The 13,127-nt window shown below is 35.1% G+C and overlaps 1 protein-coding gene across 2 annotated transcripts; it reads left to right on the top strand.

Annotated features, from left to right (window-relative positions):
* The first annotated feature begins 155 nt into the window (after positions 1 to 155).
* Positions 156 to 12,881, top strand: LOC111438885 (dynamin-2A-like). Of its 2 annotated transcripts, XM_023076711.1 has the most exons (22): positions 156 to 631; positions 1,650 to 1,700; positions 1,818 to 1,938; positions 2,196 to 2,288; positions 3,412 to 3,473; positions 3,686 to 3,803; positions 4,092 to 4,434; positions 4,804 to 4,951; positions 5,902 to 6,003; positions 6,091 to 6,210; positions 6,647 to 6,730; positions 6,972 to 7,099; positions 7,438 to 7,522; positions 7,604 to 7,742; positions 8,909 to 8,985; positions 9,464 to 9,520; positions 9,919 to 10,069; positions 10,190 to 10,350; positions 10,658 to 10,771; positions 10,914 to 10,981; positions 11,149 to 11,315; positions 12,244 to 12,881. In XM_023076711.1, the coding sequence occupies exons 1-22, from the start codon at positions 479 to 481 to the stop codon at positions 12,474 to 12,476; spliced, it is 2,775 nt and encodes a 924-aa protein (XP_022932479.1). In that variant the 5' UTR covers positions 156 to 478; the 3' UTR covers positions 12,477 to 12,881. The 2 variants fall into 2 exon arrangements, with proteins under 2 accessions (XP_022932479.1, XP_022932480.1); XM_023076712.1 differs by lacking the exons at positions 156 to 631; positions 1,650 to 1,700; positions 1,818 to 1,938 and having other exon boundaries at positions 2,204 to 2,288; positions 3,691 to 3,803.
* Positions 12,882 to 13,127: the final 246 nt, after the last annotated feature.

Genomic DNA, 13,127 nt, shown 5'->3' with positions numbered 1-13,127 from the left:
TTTTTGGAAAAAAAAAAAAAAAAAAAAATCAAAGTGGGAGAGCAACCACCGCCGAAATAACTACACAATAACTTTATTTAAAAATATTAAAAAAAAAAGAAAATTCAAATATGACGTCAGAGCAAGAAGGCTAAGTAATCAGTTTCAATTACCATTTCAAAACGCACAGAACAGTGACGGTGAGAGAGAGAGAGTCTTTTAGAGAGAGAAAGGGGAACTTTCTTCCTCTTCTCCTTCGTTCTTGTAACCCTCGTCTTCTCAAACATTCAACTTCACAGCTTCTTTGTTCCTTCAACTTCAAAAATCTTTCACACAGACACCTCTACCTTCTCCTAGATCTCTCTTCAACTGTTCTCTAATCGATCTCTTTGTCTTCCTCCACTTTCAATTTCTACTCTCATCTCTTTGCTCCCGATTACTTCACTTCGCTTTTTCCGAGTTTTAGATCGTTGATCTTCGCTAGCTTTCTATAGATTCAATGGACGCGATCGAGGAGTTGGGTGAGTTGTCCGAATCGATGCGCCAAGCGGCTGCTTTGCTTGCCGATGAAGATGTTGACGACAATTCTACCTCTGGCGGTTCTTCTCGTAGGGCTACGACTTTTCTCAACGTTGTTGCGTTGGGCAATGTTGTGAGTTAGCCGTTTCTTTCTTTTTCTGTATTTCTTACTTGGCTTTGAATGTTGGATCGGTTTTGTTCTGTGTGTTTTGTCTTGGAGACGTGTTTCTAGATTTAAGTTTTTGAACTGTTGGTCTTAGGCGGCAGATCTTTGTGTCTATTTGAGTCTCCCAACTTGTTGGAACATTCTAGAAATGGAAAGATGTGAAAACGTTTTGAATTTTTAGTTGCAGTAGAAGAAAATTACGAAGCTCCCTCGTGATGGGACACGTAGCTGAATTAATTCTTTTGCTAATTAGAAAATTGTTGTTGCGCGATTTGGAAGGCGTGTTTCATGGATTGACCGTTGTAACGAAGACTTACTGCTTGTAGTGTGACAGTAATATCTGGAGTACGGTGCGATGGATTATTTATTTAGATCTGTCCTGAGAGTTGCAAGAGTTTGGTCGGCTGTGAAAACTCTACAGTATGATCAAACTTGTACAATTTGGATTTTTTTATTAATCATGGTTTGCAGTGGAGTTGAATTTCACGAAAAACTTAAGCTTTTTTTCAGCCGACAATTCTGTATTGGTTGTGGTATTCAGTTCGTATTGATCGTCTGCTTCACAATTCACTGAGTTCGGATTTCTTTTCAAAATCGGAAATCTGGACAAAAGCCTCTATCTCTTGCCAATTATGATGGAGTTTTTTGCTATGTTTACATTTTATGAATGCAGTTCTCATTTTTCGACGTTGTGCTTTTGAAGCTGTGTTTGTTTTTTTGTCCACCAATCAAAAGTTAAGATGCAGGAAATTCCAACCCTATTGATATTTTTATTCTTAGTTTTCTCAAAACTGTGAATGCATGATGAGTATAGAATTTTGAAGTACATATGCTCGTAAATCATGACTAGCTGCTTGAAAATTTACCATGATTGGAAAAATGCAATGCATCTGGCCTAGTTCTTTATTTGTTTCTTCTTATTGTAGATGTGCTTATTTTATGAAGATATCTATCATAATTTTATTTCTTTGATAAACTTTCTCAGGGTGCCGGCAAATCTGCAGCCTTGAATAGTTTAATTGGGCATCCTGTTCTGGTAAGTTGAATTTTACTTGGTATTCTCTTTCCTTCTTTCCTTCTCTCTTTGGATCTACAGAACAATTGCATGAATACCCTATTCTTATGTGTAATTTGTTTTCTATTCTATACTCAGCCAACTGGTGAAAATGGCGCTACACGAGCTCCAATTAGCATTGATTTGCAGAGGGATGGTTCTTTGAGTAGTAAATCAATTATTCTGCAGATTGATAATAAATCTCAGCAGGTTTCTGCAAGTTAGTAACTTTACTAAATGCCCTTGTGTTTTAAATCATACTGTACATTTTTTTTTCCTGTGTGTGTGAGAACTTTAAATGTGTGGATCTGCCCGTGGTTGTAGAATGGCTTTTACCACCTTTTCTTTTGTAAGCTTTTGGTTATATATGACCTATACTATACTTTTAGTGTAAGAGGTGATAATGTTTCAGATATTAATGGTTATTTAGCTAAACTCCTGTATTAAATGTCAACACTAATTCCAATTGTTCTTTAGGTGCTTTGCGACATTCTTTACAGGACAGGTTGAGCAAGGGTTCTTCAGGAAAGGGCCGAGATGAAATATATCTAAAGCTTCGCACAAGTACAGGTTAGTTCGTTCATTTGGCCTTTGTAGTATGGAGTAAAAGTCTTCAATTTTTCTTATAAATAGTTTATAATTTAATATGTAATCCTTCAATATAATTCTTTTAAAAGTGTAACTTCTGAAGATTTTAAATGTGTGCACTGAGTGTGTTATTGGTGGTAAAAACTGTTATTGGAATAGCTTAGTATAACAATCACATATCCGGTATTTTTTAATCGAGTATTTTTTTCATTCTTTTTTATGCTTCATCCCTTTGCATAAAAGAAGATCTCATAATCAAATATTTATTGTACATATTGTGTGAATTGGTTAATCTCGTATGTAATTATCTGGCAGCTTCTTAATGCACTTTTCCTACTTCTAGCTTCCACATGTGAAGTTCTTTTTGTTTTAGCTCACTGGGATCACTTCATGGTTAGTGCTCTTCTAATAGTGGAGTGGGAAACTTTCTTCCATTCAGTTTTTAATTGTATTAATGTTTTTCTAATAAGCATATATATCGTACTGTTTATCATTTATTTGCATATGGAAAAAAAGCATGTTGATGTTGGATTTGAGCTTGTTTATGTCCCCAACATGTGCTCTGGAATGCAGTTGGTTATTTTAAAACTAATCTTGTTCTTACATTGAAACACTGAAAGGTTGATAATCTAACCAACATAGAATTTTGTAAAATGAAATGTTTTGAAGATTGATAAATACGATTATCCAGGAATGTATAGGGAATGCCAGTATTACACATTCTTTTTCTGGTCGATAATGAAGAAAGTCTTGTATTTGCTCTAGAAAATGATATTGGGTGTTAGTTAATTTGCATGTCCATTGGATGCTCTGTAATTCAATTTGTCATTACTCAGCTACTATAAGTTGTTTAGGCGAATAACTGCTGTGCAAGGAAATCTTTAGTCTGTAAAGGCAATGAAGCCAGTTCATTAAAATGTATTCAAAGCATGTCCAAGACAAGAAAAACTAAAATCTGCTGCTCCCTCTATAGATAGGATTTTATGTCGGGTTCTTAAACATCGATATTTTTCTTTATAAAAATTAATTATCAGCTAATTTTATCTATTTCATTCAGTTATTTGCTATTGTTTCTTAGATTTTCATTTACAAAATTTCATTTCAGCGCCTCCACTGAAGTTGATTGATTTACCTGGGCTTGATCAACGGGCAATGGATGATTCTGTGGTAAGTAGTTGTTCATGGACTGGCTCATATACTTGATTAAAAGATTTATGAATTAGCGTTTCTTTTTTGGATGAATGCTTTTAGACAATATCTGAATCCATTATCCATATAGATGGTTTGTGTATTTTTTTCTTAACCAAATGATAGTTTGGTATTGTTTATAAACTGTTATTAATGGTATAAGTAATTATATTTTGATGGTTTTTGCATAGGTTAGTGAATATGCTGAACACAATGATGCAATTTTGCTAGTTATTGTACCAGCTATTCAGGCTCCTGAAATTGCTTCATCTCGAGCCCTACGAACTGCGAAGGAATTTGATGCAGATGGTAATTTGTTTCACAGTCATCGTCACATTTCTATTTTAAGTTTGGTGTAATGTTATTTGTAAACCTGGGAAATAAGTTCTAATTACTGGGTTTTGTCTTTTATGTTCACCACCACTATCATTTATCATGGATTCTTGTTTCTTCTTTCATGTTTTGCTTTGTTAAGTTTATAGGGATAATTTTCAATGCTGAAATTTCAATTTTATGTTAGATTTCGAATTATGCGTTTTCTATTCTTTCTTTTCAACTGCATTAGGTGATTAAATTTGAAAATTATCCTCAACATAGGTACCAGAACCATTGGTGTAATTAGCAAAATTGACCAAGCTTCTTCAGACCAGAAGTCTCTTGCTGCAGTGCAAGCTCTCCTGTTAAATCAAGGGCCAGCACGAGCCTCAGATATCCCATGGGTTGCTATAATTGGTCAATCGGTTTCGATAGTTACTGCACAGTCTGGATCTGTTGGCTCCGAGAATTCCATGGAGACTGCATGGAGAGCAGAGAGTGAAAGTTTAAAAACTATACTACCTGGTGCCCCTCAAAGTAAGCTAGGTAGGCTAGCTTTAGTTGATGCATTATCCCAACAGATCCGCAAACGAATGAAAGTCCGGCTTCCTAATCTTCTCTCCGGGTAACTGTTTTCCCAAATTTTACAAGAAAACCTTTATTTACAAATTGCTGTGCTTTTTTTTTTTTTGCCCCCAGTAATTTCTATTGTACTCGGGGAAAGTTTTTGTATTAACAAATGGATAACCTATTTCTCACAATATATCCTATGTAAAAAAATCATGGAAGACTAGTCTTAGGTGTTCGATGTTGAATTCTATTTTTGAGTTGAATGAGGGTCTGTTGACAAGAATGGAGTCTGCCATATTTGTGGTTTCCGAGTGGCAGATTTATCTAACAGGATTTTAAATGGATAAAATATGTATTAAATGTATTTTTAATACGTGGGAGGAAATTAACATCCTATTGATTTTTGTATTTTACTTTATTAAAGGTTACAAGGGAAGTCGCAAATAGTTCAGGATGAGTTAGTTAGGCTTGGTGAGCAAATGGTCAATGGTGTCGAGGGGACTAGAGCTCTAGCTTTGGAACTTTGCCGTGAGTTTGAAGATAAGTTTCTCCAGCACATAGGCTCTGGTGAGGTAGGTCTTCTATTTATTTATATACTTTTTTCATGGTTCTTTTCCTGCACGACAAGTTGGTATCCTTCGTTTTTAAAGTTGCCACAGTATTTATTTCTGTAATCTTTCTACATAAAATTGTGTTAAGCAGGATAGAGGTTTCTTCTGTGCATATATTAAAAGAAATTCTAATAATTTAAGTTTTATTATTATTATTTTTTTTGTTAATCCCCCCTCTCTGTTTTCTCTCGTATTTCTTATTTTTCTATTTTCTGTTTTTTAAACTCACTTTGAAGGTGATTAGCACTTGTAGAGCATGTAGTTTTCTTCCTAAGGAGAACATAAAGTCTCAATAGTTTATATATATATATAAACAAACATAATTGCTTAGCTCAGGAATCGAACTCAAGCTGGCGATTGGGCTGGGAGAGTCTTTCAAGTCCTGATTGTAAAAATTGATTTCTTTTGTGTTTGTATGTTTGATGATCCTGGCTAATTTCCTTTTGAAGGATGATACAAAACAATTTGTACGAACTGTGAAATCTTCATTAGCAAGGGAGTTCTCTTGATATGCATGGAAAATACTTGGATAAGTTAGAAAGATGATTATGATGAACCTCTTGGTGTAAATTGTCAAATCTCTTTGCTTCATATAGTTATCCCTCCCTATTAACCAATTGGAAAAGCATTTTTGTAATATTCATGGACTATGCATCCCTTTTGCAAAGTTCATACATCCATGAAATTGTTTCTTACACAAAATAAAAAAAAAAAAAAAAAAAATCAATATTGATGAAATGAATTGATAATGAAATAATTTTTCTCCTCAATACTTATCTAGTCAGACTTTATTTTGAGCATTTCTGCAGTCAGGAAAAACTAACCCTTGGACAAAATCTGAGTTTATTGATAATTTAATTGCAGTGAGGGTTTGATTTCTAAGTCTTAATATTTCTTACCTCGCATATCAGGGTGCAGGTTGGAAAATTGTTGCTAGCTTTGAGGGTAGTTTTCCAAATCGAATTAAGCAATTGCCTTTAGACAGACACTTCGATATTAATAATGTGAAGAGGGTATGTTTAACTATTTTTTTTTTTTTTTTTTTTTAGTAATTTATGTTTTATTAGGCTGTAGATTCATTCTTGACTTCGTTGTAACAGATTGTATTAGAAGCTGATGGTTATCAGCCTTATCTTATATCACCTGAGAAGGGTTTGAGATCTTTAATAAAAGGTGTTTTGGAGCTTGCAAAAGAACCATCACGTCTCTGTGTTGATGAGGTAAAGATAAGCATAAGGGCATGAAATGTTCAGCTTCTTAAATTTTGGAGCACTAAATTCATCGTGGAATATTTTTTTGTTTCTTTGAGATCTCTTTTAGAATTTGATCCTTAGCTTATCAGTTTATTTTGTTTTGCTTAAATTTTGTTACCACAGAAAAATGGAAAAGATGTGTCATCCTCATATACTTCAAAACCAGAAGTGATTTTGAAGAGGCTCTTCAATCTAAATTATTAGGCAAAATAGGGAATAATTACAAGAGGTTAAATAAATAGTCCGAGGAGACCATTTAGAAGGCCAAAAGTATAGAATTTGGGATATTTTTACTCTTAGCCTCATAATTTCTCAAACTCCTTAAACAAGCTGAAGGATCGTTTAATTTTTTTCTTCTTATTGTTAATGAAATCATGATGTTTCTGGTTTGACAAAAATATAGGTGCACAGAGTTTTGATAGATATTGTTTCTGCTGCTGCTAATGGCACCCCAGGTCTTGGAAGATACCCACCATTCAAAAGAGAGGTGAGTGGCTTTTTACTTTTTTCTTGATTACATCGTTTATCCTTTTAGCTTTTCATAGTTTACAACTTTATTTTGTTTTCTTTTGTAGTTTGCATCTTAACTTTTATTTTTCCTGCTTAAGTTTTTATATTATATGCTGTAGTTCTTCGAAAAGGTTTTCTTGTTCTTTAAAAAATAATGTTTCTTGTAAGGGAGCTCTAAATAGCTGTTTCCAACCCTCTAAAACCGATTATTTTTCTAGGTTGTGGCCATTGCAACTGCTGCCCTGGATGGGTTTAAAAATGAATCAAAAAAGATGGTTGTGGCGTTAGTTGATATGGAGCGAGCATTTGTCCCACCACAACACTTTATACGTCTTGTACAAAGAAGGTAAGCTTAGGAAAATCTTCTACTGCTATGCCTTTTGGGTATGAAATTGGCTGCTGTGAGGGGGGGGGGGCGGTCCTACACGCATGATGAAATTTGATATTGCTAATGTGTGTATTACTTTTTCTGCGGCGTGTCCTTTTGGAGCCTATTGCTGTATTAATTATTGTGTCTGTGTGAAATTCTAAGATCTTGAATGTCCTGTACATTCCAATAAAAATCCTCCCACACCCACACACCACCCATGCATATGTATACTATACAATTTTTGGTCCCAAAAATTTTAAATTTCAATAGTAAAATTGGTTGTATATGATATCACTTTCTCATTCTCAACGTAGGATGGAAAGACAACGCCGGGAAGAGGAAGTGAAGACTAAATCATCAAAAAAAGGGCAAGAGGCTGAACAAGCGGTGTCGAACAGGGTGAGTCATTTGAGTTAATGCAGGGCTGCTGACTCTCGTTTTTGTTTGACTTTCTCACTTACATAGTTTTTGTCCCCCTAGGCAAGTAGTCCTCAAACAAGTAGTCAGCAAGCTGGGGGAAGCTTGAAATCAATGAAAGAAAAACCTAGTAAAGAAGATAAGGAAGTACAGGAGGGTTCGGGTTTGAAGACAGCAGGTGCTGATGGAGAGATAACAGCTGGTATGCACGCAATATTATTTTATTTATAAAAAACGGGAATGCTATTACTGGGTTTTAGCTTTCAGCTGTTTATGAAGGCATTTTAAAATTTGTTTTAGAAGACTCTTTCTGGCCTTTTAAATTAATATGAGACCCTTAATCATCTGTCGCTATTTTCTCTCTCTCAAATCTGGTGTTGAATGAACTGTGTAGAGATTTGTAACTTGGCTCTGATTTGTTTGGAGTTAGTATTCTGGTAAGTTCCCCAAGCTGAAACGTGTTCAGACTCTTGAATATACAGCATCCAATAATGCACATGCAACACAATTAGTCCGTTACATGTGAATGGAAGTTTTATTTTGGATGTCATCCACGAGCTTGGCAGTTGTTGGGCTTTGGATCAAGTTGGACACTCAAACTATATTCTTGACTCTTCTGTAACTTTGTTTTTTTGACACTTAGTGATGCTTGGACACCCGGATTAAAAAGGAAAAAAAAGAACCTAAATCAATGATTAGCTTTGGACTAGGCCAATGGAATAATTGTTATGCATATAATTGAAGACACATTTGGTTTTTGGATTTTGTTTTTAACCCTTTGTTATTATTTATAATATATTGATCCGTTTACATATGTTTATTGGTTTGGAAGTCCGTTTAATGCTGCGTCATTTTGAACATGTAGAAAGACTGAACATTTAATATAATGTCACTCTACTATACATTTTATTATAATTTTTTGAAGAAACCATCAGACTAAATTCAAAGAAGGGAAAGGAAAGTCATCCTAAGGGCTGGGGAAGAGAGAACCCCCACCCAAAGAGCTACTTGCAAAAGGCCTTCCAATCATTAACAATCAGAGAGAAAGGGAAGTTACGAAAGAATTTGATATTGAAAGTTATGACTCCACCACGAAGCATTAAGCTGTTTGTATTTGTACGTTTTATGTTTTTCAATATCAATGATTATTTGTCATCTCATCCATGCTGCATTGTACTCATGTCAAACTGTCTGTATCTATCTCTGCAATTTTAAAGCTGACTACTGTTATAAAGTTGGAAGTCTGTATGATGGCTTACATCTTAGTTTGAGTTCAATGGTTACAAGTAAAGCAATTTGTTTTGATGTAAACTTTAAGAAGACTGTTAAACTTACAGGTTTATTTTTGAAATTTTGTTCATTTTGTAGGTTTCTTGTTAAAGAAAAGTGCAAAAACTAATGGATGGAGCAGGCGATGGTTTGTTTTGAATGCGAAGACTGGAAAGGTATGTAAAATTTTGTGGAATTCTACTCTAATGGTCAATAGAAATGGGTGGTTCCTGATCCCTCAGTACTTAGTCAGATAGATGGTATACCATTTGGTCTTTTCACGTGCGTTTCAGCCTATCATCCCTCAGTATTAGTTTCCTATATTGAGAAGGAAAAATCTGAGTAGGTTATAGGCATATTTCTGGTGATTATTAATTCATGCTTGGTGATCATATACCCATTACATAACTGCCGAGTATCTCATAGTAGCTTCACTGTTCTTTGAGCATATAAGACGTGTATGTTAATATTACATCTGAAGGTTGGGTAAATAAGTTCACTTAAGCATTTCAGCCATGCCATCTTCATGCGTTGACCTGGGTAGATGTTTGTACATTCTGGTTTCATTTGTCTCTATTTACCTATATTTTTTATTTGTATTAGGCAACATGTGTCGATACCTTTATTTACTTCTATTCTATCCTCATTGTGCAGCTTGGATACACCAAGAAGCAAGAAGAGAGACACTTTCGTGGTGTCATTACTTTAGAGGTAGAGCATCATGTTTTTCCTGATCTCAGTATGGGGACAACTCCCCACAACGTCTTTTTGTAATTATGAGCTTCATCTGTCTCTGTAGTTACGTTCCAACTCTTTTTGCTGATGCTTTTTCATGAAAGCGCAGTTTCTAACAAAAAGGAAAACAAAAAATCACATATAATTATTGGTTTTTCTTTTTCTTCAAGTTTTTTTCCGTATATTCTCAAGAACAATCATTTAAGACAATAAAACATCACTATAGATGGCAATTTGGGAATGGCCATATATTGTGAGTTTTGTTTATGTTCTTGGAAGATGTACTGGAATCGTCTTGAAATTTAACAATGATTCTGTCATATATTCCTGTTGGTTATCTGAATGGCCACATTGACTTCTGAATATATTTACAGGATTGTAATATTGAAGAAGCTACAGATGAGGAAGAGTCTCCACCTCCAAAGAGTTCAAAGGATAAAAAGGCTAATGGGCCCGATTCTGGAAAAGGATCAAGTCTTGTGTTTAAGATTACCAGCAAGGTTCCATATAAAACCGTTTTAAAAGGTAAGGTTACATAAGGTTTTTGATCTTTTAAATGTCGTAGTATTAGTTTATAAATGTTCCAAATTTGATAACTCCATGTTGAAAACCTGTTTGCTAACTCAATTGTGCCATGTTCTTCAGTTCATAGTGCTGTTGTCTTGAAGGCGGAGAGTGCTGCGGACAAGGTGGAATGGATAAACAAGATACGCAATGTCATTCAACCGTCCAAAGGAGGACAGATGAGAGGCGTATCCTCCGAAGGTGGTCTTACTATGCGGCAGAGTCTATCTGATGGTTCTCTAGTATGTCATTGAACCCCCTATTATTGTCTAGCTTTCCTCTAATTTTGGCATACGTTCACATTTAGATAATTGGTCTACATTCTTGGGGATTTGTGTTTACTGGTTGGAATATGCATAGGATACATCTATGCTCTCTTTTCTTGCAGCTTTATTTTACAGTTTTTTTGTTTTTAAAATTTTATCGTAGCTAATTTCTTTGTGAGAATATGTCTAAACTAACCACTTCTCATGCACTTCAAATTTCTTTTACTTGTTTTTTTTATTGTGGTTTGCAATTAACATTAAAGAATTTATCCACTTTTATTAGGATACTATGGCTCGAAAACCTGCTGATCCTGAAGAAGAGCTGCGGTGGATGTCTCAAGAGGTTCGTGGTTATGTTGAAGCAGTGTTGAATAGTTTGGCTGCAAATGTTCCCAAGGTAAGTTTTGAATTGTTTGGCTAGGTTGAAGATTGCGTTTCTAATTATTATCCCATCTAGTTTATATCATTCTCTCCAACAAGTTTATTTCATTAGTGACTTGTTGATTTGAATATTCATCAGTGAGTTGTTCATTATGCAGGCTGTTGTACTTTGTCAAGTTGAGAAGGCGAAGGAAGACATGCTAAATCAATTATATAGCTCGATAAGGTAGAGTTTAGCTTTCATGTTGTATGGACTTGCTTTGTTGGTATTGTCTTTTTAGAAATATTTTCATTATAATGTGTTGACCGTTGACTGAAAGATCTTTATCAATAAGGTTTGAAAAAAAGTTACTTTGGTAGAAATCCAACTTATTATATGCTCATGCTGAACAGTGCCCAAAGCTCTGCAAAGATTGAGGAGCTTCTTCAGGAGGATCATAATGTAAAACGGAGGCGAGAACGTTATCAAAAACAATCCTCTCTCCTTTCCAAACTGACACGCCAGCTCAGCATTCATGATAATCAAGCATCTGCTGCTAGTTGGTCCGATGGTAGTCCAGGTAATCTTAGTCATTAGTTCCTGCTTTTACTATTTGTATGCATGTTCTGCTGCCCACCGTTGGACTAGGTTATGTTGTTAGCGGTGATGTTGATCTGTCTTGATTTATGTAGAACTGGTAAAGAAACAACATTATTTTGTTTCTCCTGATTAGGCAACTTGTCATTATTTTGTTTCTTCCAGAGGATTCATTCTACAAAAAAATTTTGAACTGAAAGAATCATAGGGTGTTGTTGATTCATTCTAGTCAAGCTCTAAGAAATGAAGTTTCTTCTAGCATTCAGCCCACAACTTTTTGTTCAATGTTGTACTTCATGGAAAAATCATAGGGTGATCTTCTAGTCAATTTAACAACAGAGTAGTCAACCCACGCAATTCTGGTACCTGAAGAGTCATTCATAGGGCCACTCTTCTCGTTGAAGTTTAACAAAGAAAATTTCTTCTAGCATTCAATCCACACAATACTTGCCAAAAATTCAACCGTGGCATTCAACCAGACAGTTCTTTACAGGTCAACGTTTAACTAAGAAACTTTCTTCCTGCATTCATTCACCCAAACATCTCTCTGCCAAAAATTATGCGAGTTGAATGCTACAAGAACCACTTGCTCTAAGTAATTTTATGTATTGGCTGGACGCCTGAGCCCAACCAAATGAGTAAGAATGAGTACACATCCATTCATTTGTTAGCAAATAACTGAATAAATTAATTTGGCGTTCCCATTTCCTTGGTCATTCGATGATATTAAAGTTGGTTGTTTGATGGTCTGTCACATTGCTTGGATTTTATCCAGCGAAGCAATAGGTAGAAAATTCCATGTTGGAAAGTGGCATCTTACGGGGTCTTACCATTCTGCCACTTCTCAGTGTTACGAAAGAAATTCATTTCTCCATTTTCTTGACGTTTTGTAATATTTTAAACCCTTGCAGAAAGCAGTCCCAAAACTAGCGGACCACCTGGAGGAGATGACTGGAGATCTGCGTTTGATGCTGCTTCTAATGGCCGGGCCGACTACAGAAGATCTTCTTCCAATGGTTACAGTAGATCTAGCGATCCCGCACAGAATGGTGACATAAACTCGGGTTCGAACTCTAGCAGCCGTCGCACTCCAAACCGGCTGCCACCAACACCTCCGCAGTCTTCTGGTTCCAGATACTTCTAGCATGGCGATATCACTTGATGATTTAGTCTCTGCAACATTGGGTTGATATTAAGGTCCACTTCGTGGTTCATTTAGGTGATCTCTTCAAGGTCATATTTCTACTACAAACTTATAAGTGGAGAAAGAGGTTTGTGTATATACAACATTTCTCAGTTCCAGGTTATACTGCTTTCTTCATCAATATAACACTAGATTCGAGGTATTCTTGATATCCCTTTTGTTTTTTCCTCCCCTTTTTAAGGTTTTGTTCTACCATTGGCCCATTCTTTTTTGGACAAGAAAAATGTATTTGCATGTATTAGTTCTGATCTTGTATGTGCTATTATATCATACCATCATCCATCTCTGATGGGTTATGTATAATATTCAGTTATTTCTAGCGGAGAGTTTTGGATTGTCATTTGATTGAATGGTGATCTGTTTTTGCTTCTCTTCATTGTTAGTTTTCTGTTTAAGTGTCTTGTTTTGCTTGAACTGTATAAGAATGCAAATGAAAGTCGGTCAATCGTTAATATATTTTCTATTTAATGCATCTATACATTAACTATTTTAATATTTAATTATCAAATACAATAAATATATTTTTCTCTTTTTATGTTTAATATATTAAATATTCATTTAAAATATATATTAAATACTAATTTGAACCCT

The sequence above is a fragment of the Cucurbita moschata genome, unplaced genomic scaffold, assembly GCF_002738365.1.
Source record: "Cucurbita moschata cultivar Rifu unplaced genomic scaffold, Cmos_1.0 Cmo_Scf00083, whole genome shotgun sequence".
Lineage (NCBI taxonomy): Eukaryota > Viridiplantae > Streptophyta > Magnoliopsida > Cucurbitales > Cucurbitaceae > Cucurbita > Cucurbita moschata.
The sequence above is the reverse complement of the archived record's forward strand: the minus strand, read 5'-3'. Positions and strand labels throughout refer to the sequence as shown.